Source organism: Ornithorhynchus anatinus, chromosome 13, assembly GCF_004115215.2.
Source record: "Ornithorhynchus anatinus isolate Pmale09 chromosome 13, mOrnAna1.pri.v4, whole genome shotgun sequence".
NCBI lineage: Eukaryota > Metazoa > Chordata > Mammalia > Monotremata > Ornithorhynchidae > Ornithorhynchus > Ornithorhynchus anatinus.
Genome location: NC_041740.1, coordinates 25,148,533 through 25,165,226, shown reverse-complemented (window position 1 = coordinate 25,165,226; position 16,694 = coordinate 25,148,533). Strand labels below are relative to the sequence as shown.

Here is a 16,694-nt window from a genome sequence, read left to right as displayed (position 1 = left end):
GAGAGCTGGTGGCAGATGGAAAGAAATCAGCCCAGCCTGCCTTCACCTCTCCATCAGCGAAGAGTCATCAATTTCTTCCATTAAGGAGTTGTCATTCAGCCCAACCAACTGGAAGCTTCTCTCAGAGAGCTGGTCTGCCTGGTGGTCTACCAGTCAAATACAAAGTACACTTTAAAGGGAGTTCAAACATCATTTGGAGGGAAATTGAAAATGCACGGCACCTACCTCAGCCAATTTTTTAATGACCGTAATATTTTAAGTGATTATTTTTGCCACTTCAGATTGCTCCTTAGAGATGAGAGGTTTTTTTTTAATTAAAATCTAGGCAATGCAAACAGATGAGATACGAGGAGCAGAGGAAAGAGAATTAGGATGAATAAAATTAATTAAAACGGCATTGTCAGCAGAGCCATAAATTAGACACTGTGTCTCGCTAGGAATGAATTATGTTGGCACTTCGGAGTTCTGAGATTTGACGCTTCTACAATATGGGACGGATCGATCTGGAGCTGGTGGGATCAGAGCCTGGAAGTCCGACCACTTCCATGGGGCTCCCGGTCTTAATCCTCATTTTACAGACGAGGGAACTGAAGCACAGAGAAGTGAAGTGATTTGAAGTGAGTCAAGGTCACCAGCTGCATGAGGCAGACCTGGAATTAGAACCCAGGTCCTCTGACTCCAAGCCCTGGCTCTTTCCACTGTGTCACACTGCTTCTCTGAGACTTCTGAGGCAGGGGTGTCTAAGTGTCAAGGAAGAGGCAGAAGAGGAGCAGGAAGATTTTCCCAGGAGGAAGACAGAAGGTCCCTCTTTATCCACATATCCAACTTTTAGGTTATTTAATGCTGGTTAAAAAACGGAAAACTTGGCTAGAACCTAGACCAGGTGCGTAGCAGGCCAGAGAGCACCTTTGCCTTTCCAAACAATGGCTTCAGCTCTGGTTAGAACCTGTTTCCAAAAATCTGCTTTCCCTTGTTTCCTGTCATCCTGAAAGACTCGCTTTTGAAATGCTGTATGCTGAGGATCATAAAAATTATTTTTTTTTCCATTTTGGGGAATATGATGAGACAAGTGTATAATGATTTGGCCACAGTTACAACAATAGCTCCAACATGGAACTGAACAGCATTTTTATAAACTACCTCATAAAGACCAACTTGGCTTTCAAAGGCTCCAGATTTTCAGACCTTTCTCCTCAAATTTAGATGAGGGTTGGAAGCAGGCTGCTTGTTCTCAGAAAAGCTTTGCAGGAACTCTAATGCCCAAACAAAGTAAGCAGACCACCCTCACTGGCAACTCATTGAAAGCCTTCCGCTATTTGCGGTTCCTGTACCTGAAAGGGAAAGGGGCTGAACAGATCCCGGAAGTCCTGTGGACTACCCGATCTCTGCTTTCTGACAGAGGACAAACCCATATTTTCACAGACCAGAGGATATCACAGATATGGGGACCGTCCCCTTCTGCACTAAGCTAAGGTGATTTTTGCTTACCTGTTGTAGTAAGTGGAAGAAAGATAATGTTATCATGATTATTATGGTATTTGTCAAGCACTGTTAATCAGGTCGGACACTGTCTCTGTTTCACATGGGGGTTATTTGAGCAAATCTCTTCTCACCCACTCATTATCCACCCCCCAGACTCCAAAGCCCTATAAAACCAATTCTCCCCGGGGATCTCTACACTGTGGATGAGCACGGAGAAGTAGCGAAGCGTAGTAGAAACAATAGAGGCCTGGAAGTCAGAAGGTCATGGGTTCTAATCCCTGCTCTGCCACTTGTCTGCTTTGTGGCCCTGGGAAAGTCACTTCACTTCCCTGTGCCTCAGTTCCCTACACTGCAAATGTGGATTAAAAATCCGCTCCCCCTCCTGCTTAGACTGTGAGCCACATTTGGGACCTGATTATCTTTTAGCTACCCCACCACATAGTACAGTGCTTGATGCATAGTAAGCAGTTAAATACCATGAGCATTATTATTATTATTATTGTTATTGTTACACAGCAGGGTGTAATATCAGTGATGCACAGTCGCACAAAGGAAAGAATGCCACCAAGCAGAGGGAATTAAGGTGGACAGGATGCAGTTACCCAAGTAGGCATTTGGCCGGGAAACCAGAGTTACCCTCCTATTGCTAATGAAAGGTGACGTGGGAATCTGAAATAAGCATGAGTCCCGTGGAGATTGGCTTTATTCAGGTGGAAAGGCAGCTCCTGTTCGGAGTCCAGACCTCCCGAACACCTGGCCGGGTCGCTTTTGGAAAATCCAAGGCTTGGAGCTTGGAATTCCTCCTACCGCAAAGCCAAGAATACATTTGTCATATTTCTCCAGCCCAAGAGGCCTCCTAGATTGCTGGAAGGCCAAGCCAGGTGCGGTTCTAGCTTTGCCCTGTGGAGGGCTGATTGGGCCAAATGCCCCAGGCCCCTTGCCCTCAGGACCCCTGCCCATTTTAATAATAATAATAATGTTGGTATTTGTTAAGCGCTTACTATGTGCCGAGCACTGTTCTAAGCGCTGGGGTAGACACAGGGGAATCAGGTTGTCCCACGTGGGGCTCACAGTCTTAATCCCCATTTTACAGATGAGGGAACTGAGGCACAGAGAAGTTAAGTGACCTGCCCACAGTCACACAGCTGACAAGTGGCAGAGCTGGGATTCAAACTCATGAGCCCTGACTCCAAAGCCCGTGCTCTTTCCAATGAGCCACGCTGCTTCTCATATTTTGGCTACAGGGACTCTGGAGAACTACTGTTGCATGGGCCATGGGGAAGCCTGGTAGTTGTTGAGTGACCACGCCCAAATCCACCACCACTCATGTAGCACTGGCTCTCCAGAATCTTAGTAGCAAGGAGGGGATGGGATGTGGGACCACTATAATAATTATGGTATTTATTAAGTGCTTACTATGTGCTGTACACAGCGCTGGGCTGGATACAAGCAAATCGGGTTGATCTGGAGTAATCCTCACTGGTTTGTTTAGTGTCATACATACTCTCAAGCCCTTGTCAGTTGTGCTCCCTCTGGAGCGTTGAGGGAGTCAAGGCAGGTCTGCTGTGCAACCTCGGGCAAGTCGCTTCACTTCTCTGTGCTTCAGTTCCCTCCTCTGTAAAATGGAGATTGGCAACTTGCGCCTCATGTGGGACATGGTTTGTGTCCAACCCGATTTGCTTGTATACAGCCCAGTGCTTAGTACAGTGCCTGGCACAAAGTAAGTACTTAACAAATACCATTGTTATTATTATTATATTAAGAGAAGTAGCAATGGTATTCATTAAGTGCTTACTGTGTGCAAAACACTGTAATCATGATAACAGTGGTATTTGTTAAGCCCTTACTGTTTGCTGAGCACCGTTCTAAGTGTTGGGGAAGATACAAGCTAATCAGATTGGACACAGTCCCTCTCCCACATGGACTCACAGTCTTAATCCCTGATTTACAGAAGAGATAACTGAAGTTTAGAGCCATGAAGAGACTTGCCTAAGGTCACAGAGTAGACAAGTGGTGGAGCCTGGATTAGAACCAAGGCCCTCCTGGCTCCCAAGCCATTGCTCTATCCACTAAGCCATGCTGCTACAAAGGGGTGAATTAGATGCGGTCCCTGTCCCTCAGAGATGCTTGGCGCCTGAGATGCTGGTGCCTGTCTGTGTTTCTCTGGTGACGTGGGGCCGCAGTATGGCATTTGCTCAGAGTGCCAGGCAGAGGGGGCAGAGGGAAGGCCAGCCGGGCAGGACCTGCAGGCAGCATCCACAGAACCGCTCAGCATAACGTCTGAGGAAGGGCAACTTCCCCTGAGCGCCGCCCATCGTCTGCAGATAAATCTGTGACAGGGCCAACTGAGCCAGGCACTCGAACCTCCAAGAGAGAAGTGTGTGTGACCGGGGTGGCGGGGGACAGAGGCCGGCTTGATCCCGCATGAGGAGGGAATGGCAGGAGAGCCACTCTTCCAGAAAGGGGAACGGAGAACTGCAGCTGGCACTGAGGCCTCTCAAAAGGGAAGCTCAAACACCTGTCTGACAAATGCACACAGTGGTGCTTATGTCCCCACTGAGCCTTTCTAAACCTGCTGGCTGTTCCATTTAAGGTGGTTATTAGGGGGTGGAAGAGAGAGAAGGAGGGAGAGGGAGAGAGAAAGAGAAAGAGGAGAAGGACAGAAAAAGGGAGAAACAGGGAAGGGAGAGAAGGGAGAGCAGGATAAGGGGAGTGGGAGAGACAAAGAAAGAGAGTGAAAGTGAAAGGGAGAAAAATAGATGGAGAGGGAAAGTGAGGGAGGGAAGAAAGGAGAGGAAGAGAGTGAAAGGGAGAAAGAGGGAAAGAGAAAGGAAGAGAGGGAGAGGCAGAAAGATGGAGAAAGTGACAGAGAGGGAGGGGAGAGAGGGAGAAAGGAAGAGAGTAAGAGGGAGAGAGAAAGGGAGAGAGGGAGAGGCAGAAAGAGGGAGAAAATGACGGGACAGAGAGAAAAAGGGACAGAGAGGGAAACAGAGCGAGGGAGAGAAGATGAGAGAGGGAGAGGAAGAGAGAGGAAAGCTATTGTGGGCAGTACCCTGCACTCAGTTAAGCCCTCAATAAATATGATTGATTGATTGAAGGTACAGAGAGAGGGAGAGGAAGGAAGAGAGAGGGGAAAAAGATGGAATGGAAGAGAGAAAGGGAGAGATAGGGAGAGAGAAAGGGAGAAAAGGAGAGAATAAAGAGGTAGAAAGTGATGGGGGAGAGAGAAGAGGGAGGAAGAGAGAGGGAAGAGAGGGGAAGATAGAAAGAGGGGAGAGAGGAGAAAGGGAGGAGAGATGGGGAAAAGAGTGGGGAGAAAAAGTGGGGGGGAGAAACAGAGAAATGGTGTGGCCTAGTGGAAAGAGCAAGGGTCCAGGAGTCAGAGGATCTGGGTTCTAATTCCAGCTCTGCCCCCTCCCAGGGCGTTGCGGGGAGGGGTGCGGGGGGAGTTTGAGGGGAAGGAGGAAAGTGGGTAAGGGGAGCTGTGAGTGGTCCACAAGGGCTGTCACATATCACCCTTGGATTGTGCGGGGGCCAAACACTTTCTTTCCAGCCCCTGAACCCACCCCTATGTGCAATCAAACCAGTCCCCTGGAAGCACCGGGAATACTAGGGATTTGTTTCTCCTGAGGCTGCACTGGGGAGCACAACCTTGCCCTCAGAAATTGTCAAGTGGGTTATAATCCTGATGTCCCCTTCCCCGATCCTCCAAATGAACCAGGGTCTTCCTTCCTTCCCACCCCCATTTCATTGGTGATTTCCTGGCCTGTCTTGGAGGATAACAAGATAGCCCTTTTCTGACTAACAGCTCCACCCTCTTGGCTGGGTTTCCAGCTAGTGCGGTGCAAGTTCCCCGTTGGATCCTCTGACCGGACATGCTAGGAGCTTAGTGGGGACTGGGCGGTTGTTCATAGCGACTGGTGCTCTAGGGGTAATTCGACCCAGGTGGGGTCAGTTCCCAGCCCTGGGGACAATCCGGGAGCAGGTGGGATAGTTAGGTGGCCCCACATAGGTTCACAGATGGGGAATATTTGGAGCCAGCAAACCCAATCGGTTTGTTTCATGATGATTTTTCTGGGACCGATGAGCAAGAGAAATCCAGTTGGATGATTGAAACTGGAAAGATCTTTGCCGCAAACCCCTCGCAGTCTCAAGAAATTCAGCAAATGCAATATGAGGGGATTATTCTGGAGTACCAAAGTGGCTCAAACTACAGAAACAATGCATGCCCGCCCCACCTTCACCGCCCCCCATCCCCCACCTCAGCCTCATTCCGGAGGGAGCAGGTTGAGCTAGAGCAAAACTCAAACCTTTGGTTTGGGGAATAAATCTATCATCCAGAGGAAGGGAGACCCAGATCAACAACAGACACAACTCATGATTCAAACTTGGAGGAGGACCAATAATTGAGTCACGATTTCTAGATAGACTGGGAAACATCAATAGCTTTGTAGATAACCTACTTTGTGGTAAAAACAGAGTTCTCCAAATCAATGGCTTTTGCACGAATTTATGCCTTTCGGGGCTAAGGAGATGGGGTACTGCAGCATCTCAGAACAATATCGGGGACTTCTTGACTTAAGGTTGGCACTTTGGCTAGAGAGAGAAAGAAGCAAATGGGAGAGGGATCCCTGCTGGGCTTGGGGAAGCTTTTTAGAAACTCTGAGAGCCCTTGAATTGGGGACACTGGGACTGAGGGAAGCCCCCAAGTCTGGTGGAAGATGACTCTCAAGTCAATGAGAGAGCAACTGCTCCTTGCTCATTTCCTGAATGCATCGTGACTTAGAGAAGCAGCAAGGCATAGTGGATAGAGCACAGGCCTGGGAGGCAGAAGGTTCTAATCCCAGCTTTGCCACTTGTCCGCTGTGTGATCTTGGGCAAGTAACATCACTTATCTGGGCCTCGGTTACCTCATCTGTAAATTGTAGGCCAGGGACCATGTCCAACTCGATTTGCTTGTATTCATGCCAGCTCTTAGCATAATGTCCAGCACACAGTAAGCGCTTAACAAATACCACAATTATTATTGCTATTATTATCAGACTGATAGGTGTGAATGTATTCAAATGAAAAATGACTATCTTCAGGCTACTGACAATTCTGTTTTTAAAGGAATTCCCTAGACTGAGTGAATAGTCCAGTCAGACAGAGAGGAATCGCCTTTACCCCAATAATGTTTCCTTTGGTTTTGGAGGATAAACTCATTCATGACGCTTGAAACAGACAAGCGAACTAGGAAGGGTAAATAATTATCCAGTGCCCAAGCAACTAAAGGTACTATCTGCTTTGCTCAGTAGGCTTTGCAGTGGGCGAGGCAAGGAGAGGATAAATGTGGGGTGGGCCCTCTCTACAGGGACTGGCAATCTCCGTACGAGAAGAACTCATGCAGCCAACCGGGAACAGGAATTTAGCTGTTGTGCCCATTATGTTATGTGTGAGTACCACTTCTCTGTTACTGAACATTCCTTGATTTGCGATATTAGGGAAGGGGGTGGCAAAGAAAATCAAACCTTAATGGTGGCCCCAGGAAAGAAGAGCCAGTTGCCCGTGTCCACTGGATCCAGATTGTCTTCTAAAACGACTTGTCTGTGAGCAGAATTGATGATTAAGATGTTGTCTAACGCCCAGCAAGCTTCGTAAACGTCCCCAGCGTGGACAGCTTCCTGTTTCCATCGGAACTGGACGTTCTCGCCTTTGGCATTTTGAGGGAGGTAGAGAATGTGGATGATGGTGCTGACATTGGAAGGAGCACTGCAAAACACAAAGAGAAGCTGCCTGAGACCCCGCCAGGCCAGGCCAGGCCAGGCCAGGCCAGGCCAGGCCCACCTGTGGCACTGGGGAATGTGTTTGTCACATGATTACACTGTAAATTCCTAAGCACTTAGTACAGTGCTCTGCACACAGTAGGCACTCAAAAAATATGATTGACTGACTGACTTGAATCTGGTGCCCTCTTCTACACGAAACAGTGCAAAGCTGCTTAGTACAGTGCTCTGCACACAGTAAGCACTCAATAAATACGATTGAATGAAGGATGCCCAATCAATCAGTCAATAGCATTGACTAGACTGTGAGCTCTTCAAGGGCTGGGAACGTGCCTACCAACTGTGTTACTCTGAATTCTCCTAAGCGCATAGTACAGGGCTCTGCACACAGTAAGCACTTAATAAAAGTATGACTGACTGATTAGGCTTTTCCGGCATACGGAACACTGTACTAAGAAGAAGCACGGCATAGTGGATAGAGCCCAGGCCAGGGAGTCACAAGGTCATGCTCTGCCACTTGCTTGCTGTGTTAGCTTGGGTAAATCACTTCACTTCTCTGTGCCTCTGTTACCTCATCTGTAAAATGGGGATTGAGACTGTGCGCCCCATATGGGACAGGGACTGTGTCCAACCTGATCTGCTTGTCTCCACACAGCAATTAGTGCAGTGCCTGGCACATAGTAATTGCTTAACAAATACAATAATAATAATAATTATTATTATTACTAAGGGCTTGGTAGAATATAATAGTGTTGGTAAGACACGATCCTTGCCCTCAAGGTTTTTATGACATAGCAGGGGAGACAGACACTAAAATGATGTACAGGCAGGGGGAAACAAACAATTTATCAGGGGCCATGCTGATTGGTGGAAATGGAACGTGCCTGCCAACACTGTTATATTGTACTCTCCCAAGCGCTTAGCACAGTGCTCTGCACACAGTAAGAGCTCAATGAATCCCATTGATCGATTGGTGGTGGCAGTTGTGGGGTGATGAGAGACTATTTAGGGATGGCTTCCTGGAAGAAATGTGGTGCCAGGAAGCCTTTGAAGATGGGGAGAAGAATGACCTGCCAACCACACACTTCTGTTGTATAGTATCAACTCTTATAACATTTTGAAAATGCCAAGAAAAGAAGCATTGCGGTAACTGATGAACAAAGGGTATGCTCCCAGATTATAAATATTATAATGGTGGTATTTGTTAAGCACTTACTATGTTTCAGGTACTGTACTAAGTGTTGGGTGGATACAAGCAAATAGGGTTGGACACAGTCCCTGTCCTACGTGGGGCTCACAGTCTCGCTCCCCATTTCGCAGATGAGGTAACCGAGGCATGGAGAAGTGAAGTGACTTGCCCAAGGTCACACAGCAGACAAGTGGAGGAGCCGGGATTAGAACCCATGACCTTCTGACTCCCAGGCCCATGCTCTATCCACTACGCCAAGTAATGAACTGTTGTTGGCTACTTTCAGCAGCGGGGAGAAGACGAGGTACAACTGATCACTCATTGATAACCTTGACTACCTAAATGAATCCAATGGAAGTGGGATCACAATCCAATGTTACGTGATGCCATTTTAGTTGTAGAAATCACTCGCTTCTTTGGCCATTTAAAACACGAGGATTACATTAAAATAGCTCAAAATTCTCATTTGTAATTCCTTGAGTCTTTGGTGTAAACCAATCTTTAAAACATTGTATAATTTAACACGATTTTATATTATATCTGTTTGAAGCTGACATTTTCCACTAGGTAATAAAATATTTTTATTGAACATTTTATCCTTCCAGAGTAGTACCCTGCCAGACTGAAAATTACTGCCTTCTCTGAGATTAAAAGTGCTACTAAAATGCAAACCAGTAGGACTTTTGGGTTTCAGTAAATCAGCTCTCAAAAGACCAGGGCAGACTGGTATTTCTTACTCTGCGGTGAAGCACATATATCTGTAAAAAAAAAAGGCAGCTACTATTATATATGACTGCCCTTCTTGGTGGTAATCAATTGGTACTTTGCTATAAAATATTTTATTGGGACTGTGCTCTCATTGTCAAAAATGGGTAAAAGTAGGTGAAAAAGAAAGTACATTCGTTGTTCAATGAAATCAGGAAAGGAAAAGTACTTTGATCAACAGTCAGGATTGAGGAACCAATAACCACTGAGTAAGAAGTAACAGCAACAATGTATTTTAAAAAAATACAATAGAATATGATTTTAACACAAGATTACTGTAAGTGTAATGTATTTACTGTTTAAAAATCCTTTGCATTTCTGCATAATGTATAGTTTTTCAGGCAGAGGATTTCTCCCCAGATGATAGGCAGTCACATGTTTAAATAAGAAAATGAGTACAAAACCACTAAAAATGCAAAAATAAAAACACATATCCTCAGGCACAAGCTCCAGTGTTTATTCTGCCTCCACTTTAAAGACTTCAATAAGAAGAAGCAATGAATGCAGATTTCTCTTGGGGCACAATGGAAAGCTGCGATCCACAAAATGCCAGTGCATAGTCTGGGACCTAGAGCCGATAGATTTCATTTTAGCCCAGGCCAGGGAGAGGCCCAAGACGATGAATTACAGCCACTCTTCTTGGCTTCTGGCTTGAATAAAGGCTCTTGTACCTCCTTTGGACTGAAGCACCACTGGAAAGCACAGACAAATGTGTTTCCTGGTACAGACCAGTAGCTATCTTTAAGGGCCAGACATTTCTTCTGTTCTGGGGAAGGAAATCTGGATCCTTTCCATACATCGACCAGGGTACGGAAAATGTTGATTTGCTAAAGAAAATGTCCCCCAAAGGGACTAGTACTGTTTCACTAATTCCATCATAGTTTCTTGTTTAAAAACTTAAATGGCTAAAGTATTTCTAAGTTGCTTAAACTTAACAAGAGATAATGATAATAACAATGATGGCACTCGTTAAGCGCTTTCTATGTGGGATATAACAGCCCCATTCCCTGGGGTACGGGGGTAGATACAAGTTGGGTTGGACACAGTCCCGGTCCAACATAAGGCTCACACTCTTAATCTCCATTTTACAGATGAGGAAACTGAGTCCCAGAGAAGTGAAGTGACTTGCCCGAGGTCATACAGCAGACATGGGGAGGAGCCGGATTAGAACCCATGGCCTTCTGACTCCCAAGCCAGTGCTCTATCCACTAAGCTGAGATATTTAGCGGTGATGGACTTGGAAAAACCCAAACGTCGAGGTGCTTTTTTCTAGGCATATAAAAAAGGGGGAGCAACATCTGGTTTCACTAGAAGACTCCAATGGTGGTCATCAGAGACCAATGGGATAGACGTTCCAAGGAATATGGGTAGCCACCTTCTTTATGGTGGATGATAGCCTCTTATCCACTCCCTAAATAAAAACCACTTGCCAAGAGGGGGTGAACCTGATCTCAGAGGTGCTTGATGCTCTTCTACTCCAGAAACCAATGGAGACAGAATCTGAATGGCTTGACATATACCATCAACACTAAACCACTGGGGCAGCAGGACAGCCCAAGTGGGAAATTACATCCTCAGCTGCAACCAGAGAGATCTGCTGTGTGAATCTACCTGGAGAAGCAGTATGACTTAGCGGATAGAGCACAGGCCTGGGAGTCAGAAGGACTTGGGTTCTAATCCTGGCTCCACTCTGGGTCTACTGTGTGACTTTCATCAGTCATTTCACTTCTCTGGGCCTCAGTGCCCTCCTTTGTAAAATGGGGATTAAGACTGTGAGCCCCATGGAGGACAGGGACTGTGTCCAACCTGATTAGCTTGTATCTACACCAGTGCTTTGCACATAGTAAGCGCTTAACAAGAACCTTAATTATTATTATTATTATTATCTGCCCCAAATCAAAGCACATAGATTTCTGAAAGCAAAAAGAATCACTCTGGTGATGACAGAAACAGTCAACCCGGGCAGCTGGGGGGAAACCGATCCCGGGGAAATACCCCAGAACTATAACTGACCTGAGCTTCTCAAGCTGAATCCAGTCGGCGGAACTATTCTTGGAGTACAAAACGACGATGCTGGGATCTGAATAACTAAACCGACAAGAACCTGACCCTGCAGAGAGAAATGGAATTAAAATATTAGAAACCAACCACCAGATCCATTGTCTTTTCATCCTAGGGGCCTAATTCATCTGAGCAACAGAATTTCAAGCTGGGGCACTCTCCCACGCTTAATATAGACCTTTGCTCTCAAGGAGGCCCTCCATAAATATTAGTTGGTTGATTCAATGCTTGGAGAAGAGACGGCTTTCCTTCACACACAGTTGTTTGGATTGCTCCCTTCTAGACTGTGAGCTCATTGTGGGCAGGGAATAGGGCTGTTTATTGTTGTACTGTCCTCTCCCAAGCCCTTACTACAGTGCTCTGCACGTAGTAAACAATCAATAAATACGACTGCCTGGTTGACTGACTTGCAGTCTTACTCTCAAGACCAGGCCTCTGAGCAAACCAAGAAGGGAGGGAAAATTAGGAGTTGCTGAGCAGAGATCCATTAGATTAATGCCACCTCCAAGTCTCATCCCACTTCTTCCCCAACAAAAGTGCCAACCATTTGACCCCGGTCTCCATCCGTAAGTGTGGCACTCAGGCACATCCTCCTCTCTCAACTGATTCCTCGTTGCCTTACTCGTTTTCTTGTATTCTATTACTTTTTATTTAAGATTCAATTCGCTGACCTGCTGAAGATGAACCCAAAATAATGCAAGTTTTATGAGTCAGAAATAATGTAAAAATGATAAATTGTAAAAGTGAAAAGGGCTCGGGTTGGGAGATGATACTAAATTATTCATCCTCCCCCACCGCCCCTGTGAAAAACAGGCATGTATTGGTTGCCGAGGCATGAGATCTAAATATTAGAATATGTCCAGGAGGCTAAAATAAACTTAAGTGACTACAGAGCAGAATAAGGAAGATAAAACACTGAATGGCATGTAAACTTTTTCATCTTCGTCGAAAGTATCATGTGATGTGGAAAATATACATTGGATTCAAAGAAAAGTCTCTTCCAACAGGAAGTTTTTATTGCATGGTTACTGTTTCAAAAAAACAACATGTTCTGTACACATTCCCAACTGTGTCCCTTTTCCTCTTCTCTCTCTCTCCATATATACATATACATATTTATGGTGAGAGAGAGAGAGAGTGAGGTGAAACCAGAGGTTTGGATTGTCGTTATCAATGCTGGGGGGATTTAGTTATCATTACTTGGTGCCTTTAAACTGGGAAATATGTAAGTAAAAGCAAGGTATTAACCCCAAAAGAATTTGCTCCAATGTATTCAACCAATTCATTTAATAAAGTACAAAATGGCAAGTCTGCAGAAAACTCCACAGAGAATTGCCCCCAATATCTTCCAAACAACAACAAAGCCATTGCCAGGAATTTCATTGCATTGACATAAAGGGTCCTTCACCCACGGTGTTAAAAACAAATGAAGCAAGAAACATAAAACATAAAAAACTGCCAATTCTGTTTAACTTTCCTCCATCTGCCGTAGTCGACTCTGTTTCAGCGTCGGCATCTGCTGACAGTTTTTCCCTTTCTCGTTCCTAAGCCTTAAGCAGAGTCATTTAATTTTCCTTCAGTGGAATTCAGTTCAGAACCAATGAATTTCAGAGAGTTTCTAATATCCAAAACTGGCAACTCAATGACAGGCCAAATACAGGGTGCTCAAATTTATTATGGTGGCAGAAAGGCATGAGATGGATACAGTCTGGAAGATTGGCATTCACGGAAAAGCATTTCATTCAATTCAGTCATATTTATTGAGCGTCTATTGTGCAGAGCACTATACTAACTGCTTAGGAGAGTACCACACAAGAAACAGGCACATTCCCTTCCCATAGCGAGCTTACTGCAACGTCGTTGTGGTTAGGGAATGTGTCTGTTTATTGTTATACTGTACTCTCCCAAGCGCTTAGTACAGTGCTCTGCACTCAGTATGTGCTCAATAAATATGACTGAATGAACATAGACCCTGTGCAGTTTTAATTACTGTGAAATACCCCACCTCGCTGCTACTTCTTTAAAAAGCCCTTCCAGCCAATTCTGGAGAAAAATGGCCTCAGGGTGGTTTATGTAGCGCTAACTTGAATACAAACAGGATGGGCCTCAACAGGAAATCAACCGGCTAGTTCTCAAGACTGCCAAAATAAAACTTCTAACCCCAAGATTCCGTAGGGTGTTTGTGGCGTTTTCCATGAGCCGCCCCAGACAAGAGCCAGTTCTTCTAAACTGCTGGATCCTGGTCAGGGTGGGATGTGGGGAGGGGGACTATGCTGAAGGCTAAGAAATGATAGAGAAGCAGCATGCCCTAGTGAAAAGAGCACAGGCTTGGTAGTCAATCAATCAACTGTATTTATTGTATGCTTACTGTGTGCAGAGCACCGTATTGATCGCTTGGGAGAGTACAGAGGACCCGAGTTCTAATTCTGACTCTGGCAATTGCTTGCTTTGTAACCTTGGGCAAGTCACTTAATTTCTCTGTGCCTCAGTTTCCTCAACTGTAAAATGGGGATCATCATCATCATTCTTAATAGTAGTAGTAATAATAGTAATAATATTTGTTAAGCACTTACTCTTGTGTCAAGCACTGTTCTAAATGTGGGGATGATATAAGATCTTCGGGTCAGACACAGTCCCTGTTCCACACAGGGCTCACGAGTACAGTTGGAAGGAAACAGGGATTGAATACTATTCCAGCCTACTTAGACTCTGAGCCCAGTGGAACAATATGATTAACTTGTATTTACCCCAGCACTTAGAACAGTGTTTGACACACAGTGTTTATAATACAAATACAATAATCATAATAATAATAATGATGATATGTGGGAATTTCCTAATATTCATTCATTCATTCATTCATTCATATTTATTGAGTGCTTACTGCGTTCAGAGCACTGTACTAAGCACTTGGAAAGTACAATTCAGCAACAAACAGAGACAATCCCTGCCCACAACGGGCTCACGGTCTAGAAGGAGGGAGTCGATCATCAAAATAAGTAAACAGGCAATGAAGAGCCTGGGCAAGGCTGTAAGCTCATTGTGGGCATGGAATGTGTCTGCTAACTCTGTTGTATTGAACTAAGGCCCAGAGAAGTGAAGTCACTTGCCCAAGGTCACACAGCAGACAAGTGGCGGAGCCAGAATTAGAACCCAGGTCCTTCTGACTCCCAGGCCTGTGTTATTTCTACTAGGCCATGTTGCTTCCTGCCAGGGTATGGGCTAGTGAGGAGGTAATATTAATTTCTCACTGCAGGATAAATCTGTCAACAATTTGGCTAACTCTGCAAGGTTTCTGATTCTGCCAGGGTTATCATCTCCAACTCACATGCAGTGTTCTAAGCGCTGGGGTAGATACAAAGTACTCAGCTTGTCCCACGTGGGGCTCACAGTCTCAATCCCCATTTTACAGATGAGGTAACTGAGGCACAGAGAAGTAAAGTGGCTTGCCCAAGATCACACAGCAAACAGGAGGCAGAGCTGGGATCTGAGCTCATGATCTTCTGACTCCCAGGCCGGTGCTCTATCCACCACATCATGATGCTTCTCAGGTGGAGAGAGTGGGGGTCTGGCGTCTATGGATGGGGAGGGAATTCCAGGCTATGGGGAGGACGTGGGAAAGGGATCGCTGATGAGACAGATGAAATCGGGGCACGGTGAGTAAGCTGGTACTAGAAGAGTGGAGTATGTGGGCTGGGCTCTAGTAGGATATCAGAGGGGTGAGGTAGGATGAGGAGAACTAATTGAGTACTTTAAAGTCAATGGTGAAGGCTTGCGTGGAGATGGATGGATTCTTGAGGAGTGGGGACACATGGACTGAACGCTTTTGTTGAAAAATGATCTTTGCAGCAGAGTACTATGGGAGCGGGGTGTTATGGAGTCTTACTTCAGCACGCAATATAAGTTTCTTCTAATGATCTTCCCATTCGCACAGATGTGCCCCAGCCCCCATCTGCCCCAATCCAGCCCCAGCTCCAAGCCCAGTCCAGCTCACTGCCCCCATCCACTTCTTCCTTTCTGCTAAGTCATACTACTAGGTGAGACCCAAGCCCTTAATACTGTGCTCTGCACATGGGAAGGGCTCAATAAATAACAATAATAATAATAATTATGGTATTTGTTTAGCACTTACTATGTGCCAAGCACTGTAAGCCCTTAGTACAGCGCTTTGCACACAGAAAGCAGTCAATAAATATGATGATGATGATTATTAATAATAATAATAATGATACTAATAAGCACTGGGATAGATACAAGCAAATTGGGTTGGACACAGTCCCTGTCCCAAATGAGAAAAAGTGTGATCTAATAGATAAAGCATGGGTTTGGGAGTCAGAACGACTTGGGTTTTAATACCAGTTTCGCTGTGTGACCTTGGGTAAGTCACTTAACGACTCTGGGCCTCAGTTCCCTCACCTGTAAAACGGGGAATAAGAAGGTGAGCCCATCTGGGGTATGGTCTGTGTCTGACCTGATTAGTTGGTATCTACTCCAAAACTTAGTAGAATGGCTGGCACATAGTAAGCACTTGACAAATACCATAAAAAGTAAAATAAATACTACTAACTGATTGATTACAGTGACCTTTTATTCACCTTTATATAGGCTCTCAGTTCTGCTTTATCATAGTTGTGGTGAGAAAGTTGATTAATAGCACCTAGATAAAATTACATTAGGGTTCTTGCTCAAGATTTTTTGTGGTTACACGGTGGTCAAACTGAGCCTATATTTGGTCGCTTCTGAGAGCTCCTGACTTGCTTAGCATGCCACTAAGGATTCTGGGTAAGAATTTCAGGACCACCCGATCGGTCTGTCATGAGGCCAAAGGAAGTCATTGCTCCAGAGGTTTCACCCAATAAAGGGACACTCTGGGGACCGTTTTATACAGAAGTGGGGGAAAAATCACCATGTGTGAAGTGAAACGAGAAAAACCCAGAGGGTAGTGATCATGGGAACTTACACTATTGCACTCTCCCGAGTTCTTAGTACAGTGTTGCTCATGGAATAAGCACTCAATAAATGCTAATGGCAGATTTGGTCAACTAATCTAATGGCAGATTTGGTCAACTAATCTATGGTATTTATTGAGGGTTCAATGTGTGCAGAATACCAGCGCGTAGAACAGTGCTTGGCACATAGTAAGCACTTAACAAATACCATTCTTCTTCTTCTTATTATTATAGTAAGTGCTTGGGAGAGTACAAAAGAGTAAATAGCCATGCTCGCCACTCTCGGACTTGTTTACCGACTCTATCATATTGTACTCTTATTATAGTATTATATAATTATTATTAGTCATAATAATATACAATAGTAATATAATAGTTTTATATTGTATCCCAGGTCTGCCACTTGTCTGCTGTGTGACCTTGGGCAAGCCACTTAACTTCTCTGTGCCTCAGTCACCTCATCTGTAAAATGGGGATTAAGAT

At 45.1% G+C, this 16,694-nt stretch overlaps 1 protein-coding gene across 1 annotated transcript in view; it reads right to left on the bottom strand.

Moving 5' to 3' along the window:
* Nucleotides 1-16,694, bottom strand: part of RELN (reelin) — a 324,257-nt gene that overhangs the window by 155,860 nt on the left and 151,703 nt on the right. Inside the window, exons 9-10 of the mRNA XM_029077379.1 lie at nt 11,215-11,311; nt 6,993-7,233 (exon numbers count right to left, since the gene is read on the bottom strand). Of these exons, the coding sequence (XP_028933212.1) occupies nt 6,993-7,233; nt 11,215-11,311 (338 nt within the window). The remainder of the gene's footprint in view (nt 1-6,992; nt 7,234-11,214; nt 11,312-16,694) is intronic.